The sequence below is a fragment of the Dunckerocampus dactyliophorus genome, chromosome 20, assembly GCF_027744805.1.
Source record: "Dunckerocampus dactyliophorus isolate RoL2022-P2 chromosome 20, RoL_Ddac_1.1, whole genome shotgun sequence".
NCBI lineage: Eukaryota > Metazoa > Chordata > Actinopteri > Syngnathiformes > Syngnathidae > Dunckerocampus > Dunckerocampus dactyliophorus.
Genome location: NC_072838.1, coordinates 2,755,001 through 2,776,913, shown reverse-complemented (window position 1 = coordinate 2,776,913; position 21,913 = coordinate 2,755,001). Strand labels below are relative to the sequence as shown.

The 21,913-nt window shown below is 41.9% G+C and overlaps 1 protein-coding gene across 8 annotated transcripts in view; it reads right to left on the bottom strand.

Annotated features, from left to right (window-relative positions):
• runx1t1 (RUNX1 partner transcriptional co-repressor 1) overlaps positions 1-21,913 on the bottom strand; it is a 73,552-nt gene that overhangs the window by 31,450 nt on the left and 20,189 nt on the right. For 4 of the 8 annotated variants that reach the window (XM_054763559.1, XM_054763563.1, XM_054763561.1 and 1 more), the window contains exons 2-3: positions 725-862; positions 230-471 (exon numbers count right to left, since the gene is read on the bottom strand). In XM_054763559.1, the coding sequence (XP_054619534.1) occupies positions 230-471; positions 725-862 (380 nt within the window). Of the gene's footprint in view, positions 1-229; positions 472-724; positions 863-2,780; positions 5,182-6,990; positions 8,383-13,605; positions 14,921-21,913 lie in introns of those variants that run through there. The other 4 variants (XM_054763566.1, XM_054763562.1, XM_054763565.1 and 1 more) reach the window with 4 other exon arrangements.

The window sequence follows — 21,913 nt, the reverse complement described above, 5'->3', positions numbered from 1 at the left end:
TTAAACTTTTGATCATCTGATGAACAGTCTAATTCACTTCAATGCTTGTCTACAATAAACTGCTTACTCTAAATGTTTCTGGCTCACTCCCATTTCTTCTTTTTGCATGTGAAAGCTCTACTTAAGATCCAACAGTGCAAAATGTACATTTTTAACATGTTTCAACTTTGGATCCGGAGTGCACATACATTATATTTCATGTTTGATCCGTCCACGGCTTACTACTCACCACCAATCCCAACACCAGCGTGCGGACCCGCTCGCCGATTTCTGGCGAGATGTCGTTGCCGAACTGCTGCAGAGTGGTGAGAAAGCGTTTGAGCTTACTGAGCTGGCGGGCGCCGCACGCCGGCGGCAGCTGCTGGTTGGCCAGCGAGGACGATGACGAGGAGCCGGGCCCGTTGCTGTAGCCGTTGGGCGGCGACGGCGCTCCGTTGAGGGCGGTGGGCGAGTGGCTGCTCCCGTTGGTCACTGTAGGTGGGGAAGACAGAGGAGGAGGCGGAGTCCTTTTTAGTCCATTCAGAAGTCAACCGATGACGGAATGACGTGTCTAAACATATACACTACCAGTCAAAAGTTTAGGGACACTTTCTCATACAGTAACATGATAGAGTGTCTCCAAACTTTTGACTGGTGGTGTGCATACATCACATTGGAAAACACGTTTACAAAGGAAGGATGCTAACATGGTATCAAAAAGGTACGTAATGGATGTCATACTCACAGGTGGTGGGGGTGTAGGAGCTGTTGCGGGGGCCTCCTTGGGTGCTGGGTGGGGGCGGCATCGTGGGAGGGGTCAACCTGGACTGTGTCTTGACATCCGCAGGTGAGTCGGGCATGGTGGAGCGCTTCCCAGTGCGACCTGCGGAGGAGACGCTTAGCATTAGGGACGACGTGAGGAGAGATTTAAACACACGCACACACATACCCACACACACACACACACACACACACACACACACACACACACACATTTGTATGCCTCGGCGGCACAGTGACAGTGATGGTGGTGCGCCCATGAGAGGAATGAGAGGAGCGACATTCTCATTCCGCCGCCATCGCTGCCATCCCACATGCCCGCCATACGAATGGAATGTCAACACAGGCCCCGCCCACACCTGCTAAACACCGCAGTGCACGTTGCATCACACAAAACACCACTGCAACCATTTCTTACGCATGAATGAAGAATACCTTTTGGATGAAAACGCACAAGTTCGATTTTAGACAGTCGTGCAAAACAAATTCAACATTTTTCACATTTTTTAACATTGAAGGATGAATGAGGGATGGCATTTTTTTAGTTATTTTGTATGTAAATAAAAATAAATTCAAATAATGTATGAGTTAAATCAAACATGTATATATATATATTTTATTAAAATTATTATTACATATAAGTATTTAGAAATATATAAAATGTATATATTTTTTTAAAGAAGGCAGACGCAGTTGAGCTGAAACTCCACAAATGTTGTTTTTACACCGGATGCCCTTCCTGATGCATGTTGACGGCGAAAGGAACCCGTGCACTCCGCCAGGAAAGGCACGTGTGCGTACCATTACTCCATAAATGTTGATATTTTTCTTCACATTAGTGTGTGTTTGTGTGCTTTAAGAGAAATGAAAAGTCTGACATGGAGATGGCAGGCTAGCATAAGCCCTTTAGCGTCCATTAGCGTCAGTGTGCGGCGTGACAAAGACGTTTCGTAACGCCGGCTTGAGCTTGAGCACAAGGTTACATGATTAGCATTAGCATTTGTGGACCCAAAAGGAAGCACTTGGGGAAAAAGGGAATAGAGATTTGGAAGCAGGATTGATGAGCTATCTGTCTTTACAGTCCTTTAAACGACGCGCACGGCATTTATTAGCCTGCCATTAGGAAGACGAGTGGCGTCTTGAATTGGACAGCGCGTATTAAAGAGAGTGCTTTATTCCGCTAATTGCTCAAACCGCAGCAGACAGTCTGGGATGGGATGATTTATTCACGTTTGGAAAGTCTGGCTGCAGCTGCCAACTCCAATATGCTGCAACACCATGAAAATACACACGAGCCAACGCCATCAATCCCCACAAACACCTTACATGTGCACAATACACACGCCTACGTCCAAATTCTATTCATTTCTGGTGGCTCATTATGAGGGCAAGGTGACGTCCTCGTCGTAATTGGCCGTGACGCATGTGCGTGTCATTTTTACAAGCGCTGTGGGAGACAAAACACATGAAAGGCAACACAAATACGTGAAGAAATACAAATTAACTTTCTTCAGTCACTTCATTTTGTGTTTTGTTTTTTTTATGTCACAAGCAAGGCGGAGCCACCTGCGAGTGCTTTTGGACGGGGGAGGGGCCCACGGCGGCACCCGCTGCTCGTTGAGAAAGGAGATGTGTGCTTTCATGTTCCAATCTCCACAAGTGTCCAATAAGACCAGCAAAGGTCACTAGAGTAGTCCTTCGTTTGTGGAGGTTAATTGGTTCCAGACGTGACCGTGATTCCACAAAGTAGAATTCCTTATTTATAAATGGAATATTCTGGTAGTTAGAGCATAGAAAACCTGTTCACCACCTTCTAAATATGCTTGTTAACATTATTAGAGCCCACTCTACTTGAAATAACACCCCTAGTCACCGTTACACTCCCAGTACCCGATATAGTACACATAATAAGAGAAAATAAGACATAAAACCTGTTTAACACCTAAATACAATTGTTAACATTATTAGAGCCCTCTAGACATGAAATAACACCCCTATAGGCACCTTTACACTCCTATTACCTAATATAGTAGACATCCATCCATCCATCTTCTGTGCCACTTATCCTCTTTAGGGTTGTGGGTATGCTGGAGCCTTCGTGTGAGAGGCGGGGTACACCCTGGACTGGTCGCCAGCCAATCGCAGGGCACACAGAGACAAACAACCATTCACTCTCACGTCATTATAGTAGCCATAATAAGAGAAAATAAGACACAGAAAACCTGTTGACCACCTTCTAAATACAATTTTTTAACATTATTAGAGCCCTCTAGACATGAACTAACACTCCAATGGTCACTTTTGCACTCTTACACAATACAGTATTACACAATACAGTAGACATAATATGAGAAAATAAGACATACAAGACATAGAAAAACAGCTTACGACCTTCTAAATACATTTTTTAACATTATTAGAGACCTCTAGACATTAAATAACAGCACTATAGTCAGCTTTACACACCTATTATCCAATATCTTAGACATACTAAGAGAAAATAAGACATAAAACCTGTTTACAAACTTCTAAATACGAGTTTTAACATTATTAGAGCCGTCTGGACGTGAAATACCCCATTGGTCACCTTTACACTAATATTTCCCAATATAGTAGACATAAGAGAAAATAAGACATGATATCCATCCATCCATCCATCCATCCATCCATCCATCCATTTTCTATACCGCTTCTCCTCTTTAGGGTTGCGGGGGTATGCTGGAGCCTATCCCAGCTGACTTCGGGCAACAGGCGGGGTACACCCTGGACTGGTCGCCAGCCAATTGCAGGGCATAAGACATAATCAGTAAGACAATATACAACACACGTTAGCATTGGGAGAGTTCCTTAGTGTTGTTCTTTTTTAAGTTTTTTACCATTACCAGAGCCCTCTAGATGTAAAATAACACCCCTATAGTCACCTTTACACTCCTTTCACCCAATATAGTAGACATAATAAGACATAATATAGACTCACACATGTTAGCATTGGGAGAGTTCCTTGTTGCTCCTGCTTTACTGTATGTTCGGTTTCTGTACAGTACTTCCATCATGTGATGTAAACACGGCAGGTTTGTGTCTCCTTTTCCCCCCCCAGCAACAACAAGCAGCATATCATGAATAAAATCGTGAATAAAGAAGGCTATTCAGCCTCCTCCTATGCATAATTGATAGCTACGCTGTACCTTAAACAACCTTGAAAACAAACATGATAGACGCGTTAACGACTGCGCTTAATGTGTACATCTATGCTCCATTTATTAGCCCGGCTAACGGACACTGCTTATCGTCTGCTTTGCGGCCGGCGGAACCGACGTGCCCGGCCTTAATGGAAAGACGAGAAGACGAGCGCTTTTGACTTTGCATAACTCGCTTTACGACTTCTAGAAAGTGCTGTTGCCGAGGGAATTAATGGGATAGAGAGGATGGAGGATGGAGGAGGCCATTAGCAAGAGTGGACGTATTGATGGACGCCACAAATGTTTGCCATACAAGACTGTTCATTACATGCACGGGCTGCTTTGTTCATCCATCAAAAGTCTTTATAAACCATCCTCCTTGGTATATGTTCATTGCACAGCTTGAAGTGAGATATCCTATTTCGTGGTCTTTTTGATTTGCCATTTGAATGTACAGTAGGCATTATTTGTATGCGTGTTGTTATTATGTTCTGCTTCCTTTACTTGACATATTACCGTCATTAATTCCCCTAAAATGCACCTTGGACATGTTATTATATGTATTCATATTTCAAAAGAGGTACTGAAGCACTGCCGGTATTTTTTCAATCAACTAACGAAGCGAGTTGTCACTGGGCTAATATTTTGCTTGGAACTGGAAGCTAAATTTTGGGTAGGAGCTGCAAGTTAACGGCAGGCATAGCCGCTATGTTGGGGCTTCTGTCAATTCAGCGCTAGCAGCACTAGCATTAGCTAGAATCAGCAGTGCACACATCAGTAAAACATACGCACATTACAGCAATCTAATTGATCGTACTTATTGTGTACTGAGTACAACTATGACAGGAACAACATCAAATTAAAAGCACGAAATGAATCCAAATACAGCCAGGACTTTTTTTCCCAAAGAGGTTGTGTTCCACAAATATGAACATTAGCACTGAATAAGGTCACAGATCGTACCTTTATGCATTCCCACATAGTATCAGCATTTGGGAGCAAATACTGTATGAAGTGAAAGGGCAAAAATACAGTATAGTAGTTGGAGTACTGTACCAGTACTATGCAGCGTAGGACGAAGGTAGAAGGTGCATTCAATGACTGTCAAACAAAGTGGGACAAAACACCGCTCACCTTAAACACGCAAAAACTATGGGATTTTTAATTGTATATTATTTTTTGAATAAAATAAAACATAACAGTTGATGTAGCTATCGTTGTTACGTATTGAATCGTTTGCCACAAAGAGATTTACATCCCCACTTATTATAAATAAAAACTCTTTTCATCTGCAATTAAATGTGATTAATTATGACTTAAGTATGGACAATGGCGATTAATTGCAATTAAATATATTAATCGTTTGACAGCCCTAGTAAAAGCAAATAAAAATAAAAAAAAAATAAAAATGAAAATTAAAAGAGTAAGAAATAATTAAATAAATAGAATAAAAACTACTTAAATAAAAATAATAAAAACTAATTCAAATAAATAAATTTGGAGTTCAATAAAATGGTAAAAACTAATCCAAATAAATAAAAATAAAAATAACTTTAATAAAAGTGTAAGAAATAATAAACTAAATAAAATTTAATTACTTGAATAACTGTAAAAAAAATAATACAAATAAAATTAAATTAAAAATGACTTAAAAGTGTAAGAAATAATAAACTAAATAAAAATAAAAATTACTTCAACTAAAGAGTAAGAAATAATAAAATAAAAACTTAAATAAGTGTAAATAATAACAATTAAATAAAAATAAATATGACTTAAATCAAAGTGTAAGAAACAATTTTACAAATAAAAATAAAAACGACTTAAATACATGTAAAAAATAATAAAATAAATAAAAATAAAAATGACTTAAATAAGTGTAAAAAATAATCAAATAAAGAAAAATAAAAATGACTTAAATAACAGTATAAAAAATAAAACAAATAAAAATGACAAAAGTGTAAGCAATAATAAAATACATAAACTAAAAATGACTGAAATACATGCAAGTAACAACAATAATAAGACATTAAATAAAAATACCCACTTCCTGAAGGCCTGGTATCCCAATGCGCCAACTTGTAGGCACCCTACTACGACGCAGGGGTGCCAGGAAGTGGCCTGGGAAGCTATGATGGCCAAATTCAATTAAATAAACAAAAACTACTTTCATACCTTTTTGTACAACTTTAGACAATAGCAACTTTTCCAACAACATTTCCAGGAGCTTTTTTACCTGAGTAAAATAATTTCTGGTAATCTCTGTTTTGTTTTCCACCAGGTCAGGGTCCTTCAAATAAGGTTGATGATATATGGGGAGCGGTTCCTCACGACTTGGTACATTTTCAGTTCTGGGGAATGTTAGCCGGGTAATTTAGGTGGAAACGCGGTAAGGTTTTTCCAAATTCCAGGTAAATAAGAAAAGTGTTACATTTAGGTAAAGGGTGGGACCCCGGGATGCAGAGACATAGGAGACATGCAGAAAGTATTTTTTTAAATGTCAAAGTAGCAAAAAGAAGAAAGCTGGGAGGCACTTCTAAGACTAACATAAAATTCACCAAGGGAGGTGGAAATGAACAGGGGAATGTACCAGGGAAGAAGAAAAGAGCAAAACGAGGACCAAAAATCAACAAACAAGTAGCAAACGCCATGCTGCGGACTCTTTCCAATGCCGCTGCTCCGCCCACTCAAGTCAAGGGGGGGAAAGCAAACACAGGAACAGGAAGTAACAAAATAAACAAAACAGGAAATGCCTAAAAAAAGGAAATAAAGTAATTACTAAAATTAAAAAATTGTTAAATTTATTTAAATGTAAATACATTTAAATGTATTTCTAGTTTTTAAAAATAAATTATTTATAAATAAATTCAAATAAAACAAATAGTCAAATAAAAAGTAAAAAAAAGTAAACTACATAACAAAAACATGATGTTTTCTCTATTTCCTGTCGGCCAGGCGTCCCAATACTTCTGTCCTGCTCGCCAAAAGAAGCTAACGCGTGCATCTGCAGAGGGCAAACTAATAAAAGTGTTTTGGCCGAGCAGCTGCCACTCACAGGGATGTCTTCAGGCTTACATCATCCGGCGGTAACACGGCGGCCGATGTTTACGAAATCTCTCCCTCGCTCGCTCGCCCGCCCGCCCGCTCGTCCACAAACCCAAGAAAGGAGATTTGATCCCGCGCCGCCGGCTCGCCAATGCACACCGTTGCCGAGGTTACGCGCAGGTTACATCACTCCGGCGCCAAACAAGGCCGCTATTGCTGCGCCAATCAACTGGAAGGAGGTGGAGAAGACGACACGGGATGTTACAACACTTGATATTATTCATATATAATTCATATACCATCATACACGCAAGCATGAGGTCACATGTGCAACCCAAATGACCAACGTTGCCTCACCACAAGAAGAACACATCACTCATACTGGGTGCTTTCTGGAGAAGCTGGTGCATCATGTTGACTTTTCAGAGACGGGGGAGACCAGTATGCAACTTCTCCACGCACACACACACACACACACACACACACATAAACGCACACGCGCACGCACACACACACACTGCAGCAGATGTAGCTTAGAAAGAGGCACACGCAGGGAGTGAAACCGACACTTATAAGTCAATAAGTTCATGTTCTGTTGTTGAATAAGCATTAAAACAAATGCATTAACATATCATTCAAAACATATCCATTAACATATCATCAACATCATCATATCATGTCGCACACCTCATATGACACAAAGCAATGAGCTCCGTTTTACCCGTCCACGCACAAACACTGAGACCGAGTTTTGGCAAGTTATGCAAATTACACGACGGCACGATGACATCATCTAGCCACATATAGATTGCAGTCCTGTGGGAAACACTGCACAGCATCGGCCAATGGAGGGGCAGCGGAGCTCATTTTCCAACAGACTCCTCCAGTTCCGTTTCCATAGTAAACGCTACAGGACTTCATTCATTCCACACACCATCCAGCTCTGCAATACCTCACCTATCTGGAAGACATAAATGACAACATTACTGCGCTGTACTGTCTGATAAAACTTCAAACATTAGAGTCATGCCTCGCCACTCCGCACTTCAAGTTTCGTGCAAAAAATAGAAGAATGAATAAGTCACACCGTTTTCTGGTTGACTCCGGCCTATTATAAGTCCAAACATATTCATCTTTATGCAAATTTGTCCATATTTATTTTTAGTATTTTCAGGCATAAAAATGGCTAAATGGAGTAAAATACAAACAGAAGACATTCAGAAGACACATCCAGAGACGTATGTAGTATTCTACGCTGGTCACCAGGTGTCCGTAATGTTACTTTGATGACACAGTCGCCACCACAGGAAGTATTACACCGAACAGGAAGTAAAACAACAACAAGGAACGCTACCAATGTGTGTCAGTCCATATTATGTCATATTTTCTCTTATTATGTCTACTATATTGGGTAATAGGAGTGTACAGGTGACTATGGGGTGTTATTTCATGTCTAGAGGGCTCCAATCATGTTGAAAAGCACATTTAGAAGGTAAACAGGCTTTCTGTTATTGGTAGTTATACGCTATAACTATCAACATATTCAATTCAAATTGAAAATATTCAGGGATCCTACTTGGCGGAAATTGACATATCATGGTTGGGTCTGAAAGCAATTAACCGCCATAAACGAGGGACGACTGTACATCCTTTGCAATAACGAAAGCAAAACCAGAGAGCTGAGGAGCGTGGAAAAGGAGCAAAGACACACACAAAGCAGCGTTACACGTCCTGCTGCACTTCCTGGCTCTCTGCGAGTGTGTGGAGGCAGCAAAAAGACATAAGGAGATTTATCAATGGCACACCAAGGTCTCAACGCCATCTGTTCCTTCTGCACAAATATTACCACACACACACACACACACACACACACACACACACACACACACACACACAGATGTGCATGATAGCTAATAAAGCATGCGTAGTGTCTAACATCAGTTGTACTTTGACTAAATAAATAAAGAAGTAGGCGTCATGTCTGTTGTCACCATCTGTTCAAATGAAACATCGTCAGCTCGCAGACGAGCAACCGGGAAAAAAAAGTGATGAAAAGCAAAGATAAATGTGATTCACAGCGCCGGAACACCTCCACATTAAGGTTGTGTATTGTTGCCATTTTCTATCGTTGCCAACACAAAAAAAGTAGCAGCAAAGTTGCTCTTTGTTTTTTCCGTCACTTCTGTCAACAGAAACAAAAAATGAAAGCTAAAAATGGTAAAAAGTAGAATTCAAAGAAAAAAACAGGATGGGGTTCTTCCAGTCATCTGCTGACCCGCTGACTGTGCGTATTTGTAGCGCAACACAACGATTTACACTAAATAAAATACACACGTGGCTCTCTTTACAACACAAAAGACCACACCCACTGTCCACCAAGCCCCGCCCACCACCCTCGCTGTCACAGCGATGCTGTTGTTGTTATTCCTCATCTTTAGCAGGTCCTTCCTGCGCTGCGGAGCTACAGATGGATGCCACCACTCTCTCTGGACCGACGCCAGCACCAGCTAGCGAACAGCTTGCCTGGCACAGCCGCACGTGTGTGTGTGTGTGTGTGTGTGTGCGTGCGTGTGTACGTGTGTGCGCTGAAACAGTGGCAAAATACCCTCGCACAGATGGGCAGCCAAAATACCTCCCTCACACACTCCCCCAGCGCATGCATGCAATAGTAGCGACGACAACACACACACACACACACACACACACATGCACACACATACACTGTTTTGGGTTCAGTGTTCTGACCCGGTTTGCACTTGCACAGCTGCTTCTTTAGGGCAAACATGGCTTTTCACATCAACACAGCAGCGCCACAAACCAAGATGCAGCAGCATTGAACGCATAGCTCATAACCCAACGCTTACAAACAATAAGGAACAATGAAGGAGATACCTTTTATCCAAGGTGAGACTACGGGCAGCAAAGTGGAGACACACACCGCAGCAGTGCCGGCTAACGTCCGCATGCGTGTTTGTTTTTGGCATTTCAAGCCCTGAGTTATCAAATGTTCAACATTTCCTGGCAAATGCCACTGTTCTTTTCGTGGTGTTTTCATTTCAAAATGTGGCATTTTGCAGCAAACAATAGCCTTTTAAATACAAAATGTTGTGTTTCATTGCCAAATCTGGGTGTTTAAATGATGTTTTAGAGCAAAATACTAGCACTTGCATGATAAAATGTTGTGGTTTAAGGGAAAATGTAGTGCTATCATGGCAAAATGTGGTATTATCTAGAAAACATGTGTCACTTCTGTGGCAAAATGTTGCAGTTTCAGGGCAAAATGTAGTGTTCTTGTGCCATTTTATATGAAAATATGAGCACTTTCATGGTAGAATGTAGCGGTTTTAGGGTAAAATGTGGCGTTTTCATTACAAAAGGTGGCATTTTATAGCAAACGATAGCCTTTTATGGCACAATGTGACAGTTTCACAGCAACATTTGGTGTTTTGTTGCAAAATCTGGGTTTTTAAATTGCATTTTATAGCCAAATAGTGTTCCCTCGTTTATCGCGGGGGAAAATGTGGTATTTTCATTGCAAAATATGTCATATATTCTACCACAAAGTGTGGTGTTTTCATTGCAACATGTGGGTTTTCATGGCAAAATGTGGCATTTTCACAGTAAAATGTGGCACTTTGCAACAAAATATAGCCTTTTCATGGTAAAGTTTAACAGTGTTACAGTGATATATCACTTCCATGGCACAAGGTGGCAGTTTTAGTGTCGTGTTTTGTTGCAAAATCTGGAGTTTTAATGGCATTTTATAGCCAAACACAAGCAATTACATGGTAGAATGTAGTGGTTTAAGGGCAAATGTGGTATTTTCATTGGAAAACGTGGCTTTTCATGGCAAAATGTGATATTCTCTAGGAAAATACAGTATATACTGTATATATATATACAGTATATATATATATACACAGTAAATACAGTCACTTTCATAGTAAAATGTGGCATTTTTCCCCAAAATATAGCCCTTCTGTGGTAAAATGTCATGGTTTGTTGCAAAGTTTTGATTTTTATGGCATTTTCTAGCAAAATAGAAGCACTTTCATGTTAGAATGTGGTGCTTTCATTGCATCTTATAGCATAAAAATGGCAAAATGTTGTGTGTTTAGGGCAAAATGTGCCGTTTTTGTTGCTAAATCTGGGTTTTTGTGGCATGTTATGCAGCAGTTTTACAGCAACAAGTGGTGTTTCAGTTTTCATTGGCAACATGTGACAATATAGTACTTATAAGATATCGGCTTTTCATGCATGGCAAAATGTAGTGGTTTTATGGCAAAATGTGGTGTTTTTATGGCAAAATGTGTCATTTTCACAGTAAAATGTTGTACTTTGTAGCAAAATATGGTACTTTCATGGCAAATGTGGCATTTTATAGCAAAAAAAATGGCAAAATGTCACAGGTTTAGGGCAGAACGTGGTATTTTTCTTGCAAAATCTGGGTTTTCGCGGCACGTTACAGCCAAATACAAGCATTTTCATGGTAGGGTGTAGCGCTTTTATGGCGAACTGTGGTGTTTTCATTGCAAAATGTGGCACTTTGTGGCAAAATATAGCACTTTCATGAAAAAAATGTAGTGGTTTTAGGGCAAAATGTGGCGTTTTTTTTGCAAAATGAATATGATGAGCAAACTATTAGGAAGAGGCAGTTGCTGTAGTAGAAATGCTAGAAATAGATGATGTTTGTAAAGGCGTGTGTGGGACACCAGACAAGAGGAAGCAGAAACAAGGGCAGGAGAACGCAAGCGGAGCGAGAAGTGGATGGCGGTGCACAGATGGCGAGCTGTCAGCGCCCGAGCGTGTGGCCGCGTGTACGTGCGTCTTGCCCTTGCGTCCCGCGTGTGCATTCATGCGTGTGCGCGCGTCTGTGCCCTCCGAGCTCGGGAGGAGGAGGAGGAGGCGTGCATGCGTGTGCGTCGCAGATGGCGCGGGCCAGCGGACGCTGCTCGCCTGGCGGACTCGGCTCGGCTGGCTGGAGGCGCACACTTGGCGTCGCCAGCCACCATGCACCCCCCCCCGGCATGTCGAGAGGCGAGCATACCTGCTGCCAGCTGCAGCCTGAACACCAGAGACTCCGCTTTGACACAACATGGCAGCTAGCTTAGCGCCAACACAATGGCGTCAACATCAACACGTCTTCCTTCCATTGCCAGAGCTGTCTTTGAACGCATCGCCGCGGAGACGACGGCGGAGGCCTCTGCGGGAAGCTCTCCAGCTGATGTTTTTTTTTTTCCTGGCTTTTGTGTACAAACAACAAACAAAGTGCAAAAAGCTGGCAGCGATCCGAACACCATGAAAATATAACATTCAAAATATAACAAATATAACATTCCAAAAACACTACATCTTAAAATCTATTTGCGGCAGCGGTGTGTGTGTGTGTGTGTGTGTGTGACAGCATGGTCGAATTTACATAAGTTCAAAAAGTCAGAAAAAACATGAAAAGCAAAGCACATATGCTTCAAAATACAGGTGTTGCTTCTTTGTGTGTTTTTTAAAATGTCACAAACAAGACGGAGCCGCCTGTGAGTGCTTTGAGATGGTGACAGGGGCCCAAAGCAGCGAGTGCGCTTCACAGCAGTGACGTATTGGCTCAGCCTCAACGATGAAGTTAACTACACTACAACACGTGTCGACATAAACGCACCATCCTTTGGTGCTCACCTTTTATGTCGACTAAAGCGCTCGACCGTGTATGTCTAGGTCGACTGACGTCAGCACTTGTTAGTAATAAAAAGAACATGACGGACCAGGGGACTCATCTATAAAAGTGTGCGTAGAAATCCGACTAAAAGTCTGCATACGCCAGAAACCCAAAGACTTAAAACAAGTGGCGTACGCAGACATTCACCCAATTTGTGCTTCACCTGCTGTCCAAATGTCCGTACGCAGCTTCACCCCACGTCACACCCTCTCCACGCCTTCAATTCGCCATAGAAGCGGCTCACGGATGCAGCGTCCGTATTCAATGACCCTTGATTGTATTTCGCTCGGTTCTCCGGAATCTTGGCTGCTGAGAAGCCAAAGACGAAGAAGCGGAAGTTCACCGAAAAAGAGGTGGAGATCTTAGTTGGAGAGCTGGAGGCCCGTAAAAAGATCATATTTGGAGGACACAGCAGTGGCATTGGAACAAGTGGCGCCTGCTGTCAACGGCGTCAGTGGAACGGGGCGCACGCTGGCGGAACTTTAAAAAAAGTGGTGGGATATGAAGGCACGCATTTCCATTTTTACTGAGGATGTTTCTACATTTTTCCCAAGTGATACCACAGTTTAGAGGAACATAAGCTTCGCAAAATCCGTTTCATTTAAAGGTGGAAGTAATAACTCAAAACGGGAATGAAGTTATCTCGAAGATGAATTGCTGCAACTCCAGACGGACAGTTAAAAAATATTTCAAGTTTCAAGATTCAAGAGTTTTATTGTCATTTGCACAGTAAAACGAGTAGTTCTGCTATGCAATGAAATTCTTGTTCTGTTCATTCTCCCAAGAAAGAAAGAAAGAAAACCACAAGAAAATGAATAAGAAGAGAAGAAACATTACTACCAATAAATGAAGCAACAACAACAAAAGAGACATTAGCTTTTCCAAAATGGGGACTTGGAAGAGCCTTGAAAGCACCTTTCATGTTGCTGTAGACTTGGTCCAGGATGCCATTTGCCCTCGTGGGAAAGCCTACATGCTGGTAACATTCGGGGAGAACAGTCCCGAGGCTCTGTGTCCACAAGACACTGAAGTCCGATCTCCCCGGCAAGCTGCAAATGTCCCCAACCGGACCGCCGAGTCCGGTATATCCTCCGTCCAGCCAGGCCTCCGCGAGCACACAGCACTCTCCGATCTCACGTAGCTGCAATCCTTGCTCGCAGCTCGTCCATCCTGTCTTCGAGAGAGCGGACGCTGGCCAGCAGCAGGCCCGGAAGCGGTGGCCCAGTTGCTCCAGCTTTTAGCCTAGCACGCAGGCCGCCCCTCCTGTCTCGCCTCCGCCCCGGACGCTTCGCTCGCCGGGCATTCAGCTCACCAGGCCCGCAAGCTGCTGCGTCCTCCCGACGCAGAAGAAAGCCAGTCCGTGAGGCTGAACGAAAGCTCACGGTGAACCCTGCCGATGTTGAAAAGTTGTCTCTTATGTTGCAATGCAACGCAGCACGTTGAATGTCCAACATGAACAGCAAAATAGCAAAAAAAATAGAAAAAAAACGGGAGCGTGAAACAGAGACGTCAGCTGCCATCTTGCTGAATGGCCCTGAATGAATGAATGAATTTAACTACATGATGACATTAACATCAAAATATTAGGCATGTTACAGTATCATTATTGAATGAGGAACTCATGTATGTTATTTCAAAGCACAACAAAAGAAAAGCCCATCATTTGTGGAAAAGGAAAGAGTACGTTTACGCACACGGCCCTTGATGACATAAACAGCCAAAAACTGTCTTCATTTTTGATCAATTGTTTTAGTGGGGCTGCTCCACGCTGGTGCGTAATGGTGATTGTGATCAATGCCAAATGATATCCATCAGTGTCATTTCAAATAGCAACACTTTCCACAAATGTTTGACGTCAATAACGGCGTGATGTTTACATGCAATGATGGAGAAATCTTTACTGGCATCCCTTGGATGTTTATTTCTAACATTCAAATGTGGGTCGCCTTTTTGGTGCGTACGCCGACTATAAAAGGTGCCGTAGCGGCGCGCACACTCTCACGTCACGTTGGGTTTTATAGGTACCAGACCTGGTGTGGAAAACGGCGCACGCAACTTTCTGGCGCCGTTTTGTGCGTACGCAAGCTTTATAAGTAAGACTCCAGGACTTGATGAGATGGTCCACATAGACGGGTTGTCGACGTAGAGGGGATGTCGACGTAGAGGGGTTGTCGACGTAGAGGGGTTGTCGACGTAGAGGGGATGTCGACGTAGAGGGGTTGTCGACGTAGAAGGGTTGTCGACGTAGAGGGGATGTCGACGTAGAGGGGATGTCGACGTAGAGGGGTTGTCGACGTAGAAGGGTTGTCGACGTAGAGGGGATGTCGACGTAGAGGGGATGTCGACGTAGAGGGGTTGTCGACGTAGAGGGGATGTCGACGTAGAGGGGTTGTCGACGTAGAAGGGTTGTCGACGTAGAGGGGATGTCGACGTAGAGGGGATGTCGACGTAGAGGGGTTGTTGACGTAGAGGGGTTGTCGACGTAGAGGGGTTGTCGACGTAGAGGGGTTGTCGACGTAGAGGGGTTGTTGACGTAGAGGGGATGTCGACGTAGAGGGGTTGTCGACGTAGAAGGGTTGTCGACGTAGAGGGGATGTCGACGTAGAGGGGTTGTCGACGTAGAGGGGTTGTCGACGTAGAGGGGTTGTCGACGTAGAGGGGTTGTCGACGTAGAGAGGATGTCGACGTAGAGGCGTTGTCGACGTAGAGGGGATGTCGACGTAGAGGGGTCCACTGTAATTGGAAATGTTACATTTTCCCATGAAAACCAACATTTTACCATATTTCACCATAGAATACCACTTATAAACATGAAAACATGGAATTGTAAACACCACAGCCTGATAGAAAATTTTGAGATTTTTCCATGAAAACATCAATTATTGGAGAAAAAATTAACACTTTGCCCTCCGTCTTCACTTTGATTGCACATTTGGCCACGACCATGCTTTACTTAAAACAACAACATGACAAGGAGCAGCACATTTAGCCGTGGAAATAATATATCTTTGTTTTGTGGCAAAAACATCATCATTAGCCACAAAAATGGAAAAAAAATGCCAGGAAAACACTTCCCGTGTCATGGAAATGACACATATTTCCATGAAATGCCATATATTGCTATGTAAATATCGCATTTTACCCTAAAATTACTACATTTACTGACGGAAATACACATATTGCAAGAAAAACACCACACTTTCCCCATTAATGCTTTGCTTTGTGACAAAAAACATCATCATTTGCCAGAAAAATGGAAAAAAAATGCCACGAAAACTGTATATTTTGCCATGAAAATGACACATTTCCATGAAATGCCATATATTGCTGTGGAAATATCAAACTTTACCTCCAAAAAATACTACATTCAGTCCCGGAAATGCACTGCATGAAACACACTACACTTTCCCCATAAATGCTTTGCTTTGCGACAAAAACATCGTCATTTGCCACAAAAATGGAAACAAATGCTAGGAAAACGCATATTTTGCCATGAAAACAATAAATATTTCCATGAGATGCCATATATCGCTGGATAAATATCACATTTTACTACAAAAATACTACATTCACTCACGGAAATACACATTTTGCAAGAAAAATGCTACACTTTGGCCATAAATGCTTTGCTTTGTTACAAAAAAATGATCATGTGCCATGGAAATGGAAAAAAAATGCCAGGAAAACTCCATATTTTGCCATGAAAACAACACATATTTCCATGAAATGCCAAGTATTGCTTTGGAAATATCACGTCTTACCACAAAAATACTACATTTGTTCACGGAAATGCACTCACTGCAAAGGAAAACACCACACTTTCCCCATAAATACTTTGCTTTGATATGGCGACATTTCCGTAGAGAAACACTATTTTTGCCAGCAAAACAATCACATTCTTTCATGAGATAAATGTTTTTTTTGTTATCATGTGACCTACAGAGAAGACAACTGCTGATGAGCAGAATATAATAAAGTGACGGATCATGTACGTACGTACGTGTCATGTACGTGCCCAAGGACCTCAAGCTACACACAGTTCATAAACAATCTTTACTTATAATATTATTATTTATTATTATTATTTATTGTTACTGTGACTGTGTACCGCATCATTTTCAATCTTTCATCTCACTTCCTCTTTCACTCTTTCTGGTTGACGTCTCTGCCGTCATGACAACATGTAACTAACATCTGAATGCACCTCGGATGTTCGGCTCCGTAGTTCCCACTCACTATGCCCGGACTGCCGTGTCACGGTGCGGGGAGCTCGCACGCAGTGGCGGCACTACGTGGTGGCCAACGGTGGCCGTGGGCACCCCACTGGCCATCTAGACATTTCAGGTATCGACTTATTGCCACCCCTGTGTGAGTAATGGTCTCACTTTGGCAACCCCAACTAAACATTTCTGGGTCGGCCACCGCTCGCACGGGAAGTGCTGCTCTAACCGCTGGTTGTTTACACTAGGGACCGTCAATAAATGACTATGGCGCTAAAGAGTTTCAGCAATTCAGCAATGCTTTGGTTGCATTATTTTTTAAGCTCTGAAGAGCTATTTTCATTTGAACAAAAGCTTATTATAAATCAGTATCGGATCGGATCGGCAAGACTATAAAAAAAAAAAAAAAAAATCTGATCGGATCAGAAGCCAAAAAATGTGGACTGGGACATCCCTAACAAAAAAAGACTGCATTTTGCATGACGACAAACATTTTGCAATGAAAACACCACACTTTAGCCCTGCAACTGCTACATTATGCCATTAAAAGGACAAACATGGTCTAATATGCAATGAAAATGCTAATTTTGCAATCAAACCACAAAACTTTGCCATAAAACTGCCATAAAGACCTTAATTTGCCAGAAAAATATATACATTTTGTAATGAAAACACCACATTTTGACATAAACGTGCTATTATGCACCACTAAAACACAATTTGCCACAATACAACACATAACCACGAAAACACACATTCTGCGATGAAAACATCACATTTTGACAGGAAAAGGCTGAGCGAGGTCGGTTACTGAAAACACATTAAGTTGCCACGAAAAAGAAAGCTTTCTCGTCGCTAAAACACAATATTACGCCATGAACATACTACACATAAAACAAAAAGTACTGCATTTTGCATGACAGCAAACAATGAAAACAACACACTTTGCCATGAAACTGCTACATTATCAGGGTTGGGCCTCGAGCATCAATGGGAACCGGGACTAACATTCCGATTCTCCCAGAATACTTCATTTTTACAAATTTCGATCCCTGGGTTCAGTGATCGACCGGCAAAAAAGGTCACATTAACACCGAAGCAGCCTCGTTTAAACCATGCAAACTTTTACGATCCCATCTCTGAAAAGAATCGGAATCGAGAATCGTTAGGAACCGGAATCTCTCACATTCAAACGATGCTCAGCCCTACACATCGGGGTCGCCAACTCGTCGATCGTGAGCTACTAGTTGATCTTTGGGAGTGTGCCGGTAGACCGCGAGAACATTTGAAAAAAATGTATTATCACATCAGTGGCCTCATCTCCCGGAGAGAGACCAAAAGGCACGCAATTTGTACACTGAACACGCCCATACGCCTTGCTGCTATCCAGGCGGCGACCGGCAAGCTCCCAGCAAGGAGACCAGTCCCCAAAACCCGGCCGGAGGTACACTAGTACACTGGCTCGCCCCCCCCGTGCTAGCAAAAAGGGAGGGAGGGAGTGACAGAGCGAATGCAGTGATGTGCCTGCGCACACCACAGTAGTTAGGAATAGGACTCAAAATCTGCCTTTGCTACCTCAAAGTTAAGGCACAAACACAACTCCATAGATGTGCATCTCCAAAAAAATATTTGAGCCGCGACGGCGCCGCTCGTTCAGGGCTTGCTGTTGTAGCGCTTGACCGTCCGCTCTCTCCTCAATCTGCGTCGCTCGCCCACAAGACTGAGCCCACAAGCCTAATAAGAGTTGTGGTTTGCTCATGAAGCCGACGCCACAAGCCCAACCATGACCAAGAGCCACAAAAGTAGGGGTGTAGGGGTGCCCAAAATGCGGCTCAGGGGCCATCTGCGGCCCTGGGCTCACTTGTCATTGCATCTACATTTGACATGACAACAAACATTTTGCAATGAAAACAACACACATACGCTTTGGCTTACAAATACTAACACTTGTCATGAACATGCTACAGTCTGCAAGAAAAAGCTGGCCTGACACACACACACAAGCACACACACACACACACACACACACACACACAAGCACACACACACACACACACACACACACGCACACACACACACACACGCAGTATTGCAGTATTAGAGTATTAAAGGTGGATATCAACACCACGATACAAACATTTGCACCACATCTCTGCAGCTGACTGTGTATATTATTTCTCTTTGTGTTTCTTTGTGTGTGTGTGTGTGTGTGTGTGTGTGTGTGTGTGTGTGTGTGTGTGTGTGCGAGACAAAAGCATGTTGAGATGATTGCAAGCCAACAAGCCTCGTGTTCCCCAGCGGGATCCTCAAGTGCCAGTAATGGATGGAAGAAAGAGTAACAAACGTTGTAATACAGACACATACAAGACAGTGTGTGTGTGTGTGTGTGTGTGTGCGTGTGTGTGTGTGTGTGTGTGTGTGTGTGCGTGTGCATGTGTGTGTGGCTCGCTCCCTGAAAAGGCGAACATGCTGTCATACGCTGCTTGCCTTTTGAACGCTGCTGTTTGCTTGCAGGAGCACACGCGGATAGAAAAGCAATGACTTGTACAAAAAAGCAGCACTGAATTTTTCACGCATCACTTCTTCGTCATTTCACACGCTAAAGCTAACCGCTAGCAACGTTTTCACAGACAAAAATGCGTCCTGGAATATTTTTGTATTCGCGTTGCATGCAAATGAACACTCTCAATGCAGCATTGTCATTGTGGTGGTTGATATTGTTTTGTCCTTTGTCCTTATGTCCTTGTTCATCTTTATAGTCATCACAGACGTTTATTTGCTGATGTCGTTCTGTATGTTTGTTGTTCTGTTCTTGTTGTCACAATTGTTGTTGTTGCTGCTGCTGCTCTTTTTTTGTCCCCCTCTCATACCCGCACCCCCAGCCCCCTGTTTTCTTTTCTCTTCTTCTCTGTCCCCTCCTGCTCCGGTCCGGTCGCTCCAAATTTGCTTAATAACAAGCATCTAAGTCAAATAAATTCTGTATAACAGGGGAATTGTATATCACACTTCTCCCTGGAGAAGAAAAAAAAAAAAAACGAAGATTGCGTGCACACTTTTAGCCCCAATTATGTTGAAAACTGGACTATTTTGAAGGCTGAGCCCTTTGATTTTCGAATGGAAACACCACATTCTGCCATGAAAGCCACACTGTGCAAAGACAACAACACCGTTTGCCCTTAAAAATGCTAATGTAAGGATTGACGATGTTATGTTGGACCACAAAAACAACATATTGCCAGGAAAAGCCCACATTTTTGCAGAAGAAAAGCTACATTTAAAACAAAAACAGTACATTTATTCATGACAACAAAACTTCTTCAGTGTAAAACAACACATTTTGCCATGAAATAGCTATATTTTGCCTCAAAAGTGCGAAAACACACAACTAACATGCTGTATTTAAAATAAAAACGCTACATTTTGCCTAATTTTAGCCAAATGGAGCAAAGAAAGCATCGAGTTTTTTCATGTACGGTAAAACTCCATATTTTCCAAGTAATAATATTTTGCCATGCAAAACCCACATTTTGTTGCAACACACAAGCTATATTTGCCACACAAATGCCACATTCTGCAAGGAAAAAGCTTGATCTAAAATAAAACTTGCAATAAAAACACCACATTTTGCTACGAAACCCACATTGAGCAAAGAAAATGGCACATTTTGCCTTAGAAATGCAAGGGTACGGACTGAACATGCTACATCTTACCTCAAAAACAGAACATTTTTGTCATGATTATCCCACATTTTTGCAACAACTGAGTTGTACGCTACATTTTGCACAACAACGCACATTTTCACAATGAAAACACCACATCTTGCCATAAAAATGCCACATTTTGCCCTGGAAACACACGATTTTCTCATGCAAATGTCAAAGTCTGCAACAGAAAAGGTATATCTAAAAGAGGTGCACTACATTTTGCAATGACAATGCAACATTTGCGCCTTAGAAGTGCTAATGTAGGTATTGAAAATGCTATATTTGACCACAAAAACAATTTGTAAAAACAAATTCCACATTTTTGCAACAAAAAAGCTATACAACAACATATAAAACAAAAACAATGCACATTTTGCAATGAAAACACCACACCTTGCCATAAAAATGCCCTAAAAAGACAACATTTTGTCATGCAAATGCTACATTTCGCAATAAAAATGCTATATTTTGCCAATCAACACATTTTGCCCTAAAAATGCAAGAGTAGGGAGTCAACATGTTACATTTGACCTTAAAAACATACAATTTTTGTCATCAACATCCCACATTTTTGCCACAACCAAGCTATACACACCACTGTGCACGACAACTCACATTTTCACAATGAAAACAACACATCTTGACATACAAATACTATATTTTGCCCTAAAAACACAACCTTTTGTCATGCAAATGTCACATTCTGCCACAGAAAATCAACATTGAAAACAGAAACATAACATTTTGCATGAGAATGCAACTTTTGCTCCATTTAGCAAAGAAAACAGCACATTTTACTCTAAGATCGCTAGGGTAGGAAGAGAAAACCACAAAAACTTAACATTTTGTTAAGCAAATACCACAATTTTGGCAACTCTACTACATTTTGCATGACAACAAAACCTCTGCAATGAAAAACACCACATGAAATAGCTAGATTTTGCCTTAAAAAAGTTAACATTTGTTACAAAAATACTCTAGTTTTCCTAAAAAATCACAACAAACATGCTGTAAGTAACGAAAAACACTACATTTTACATAAAAATGCAACTTTAGCCAAACTGAGCAAAGAAAACTGTGAAAGTGTTCGGTTAGGGAGAGAAAACTCCACATTTGACCTCAAAAACAAGATTTTGCCACAAAAATTCCACATTTTTGTACCAAACTTAAAACAGAAACACTACATTTCTCAATGAAAACAGCACATCTTGCCATAAAAGTGCTATAACTGATTGCACTATGACTTTCATGCCTGGACTATTTTCAGTGTTCCATTGTGTCAAATTACGCATGGCCCAA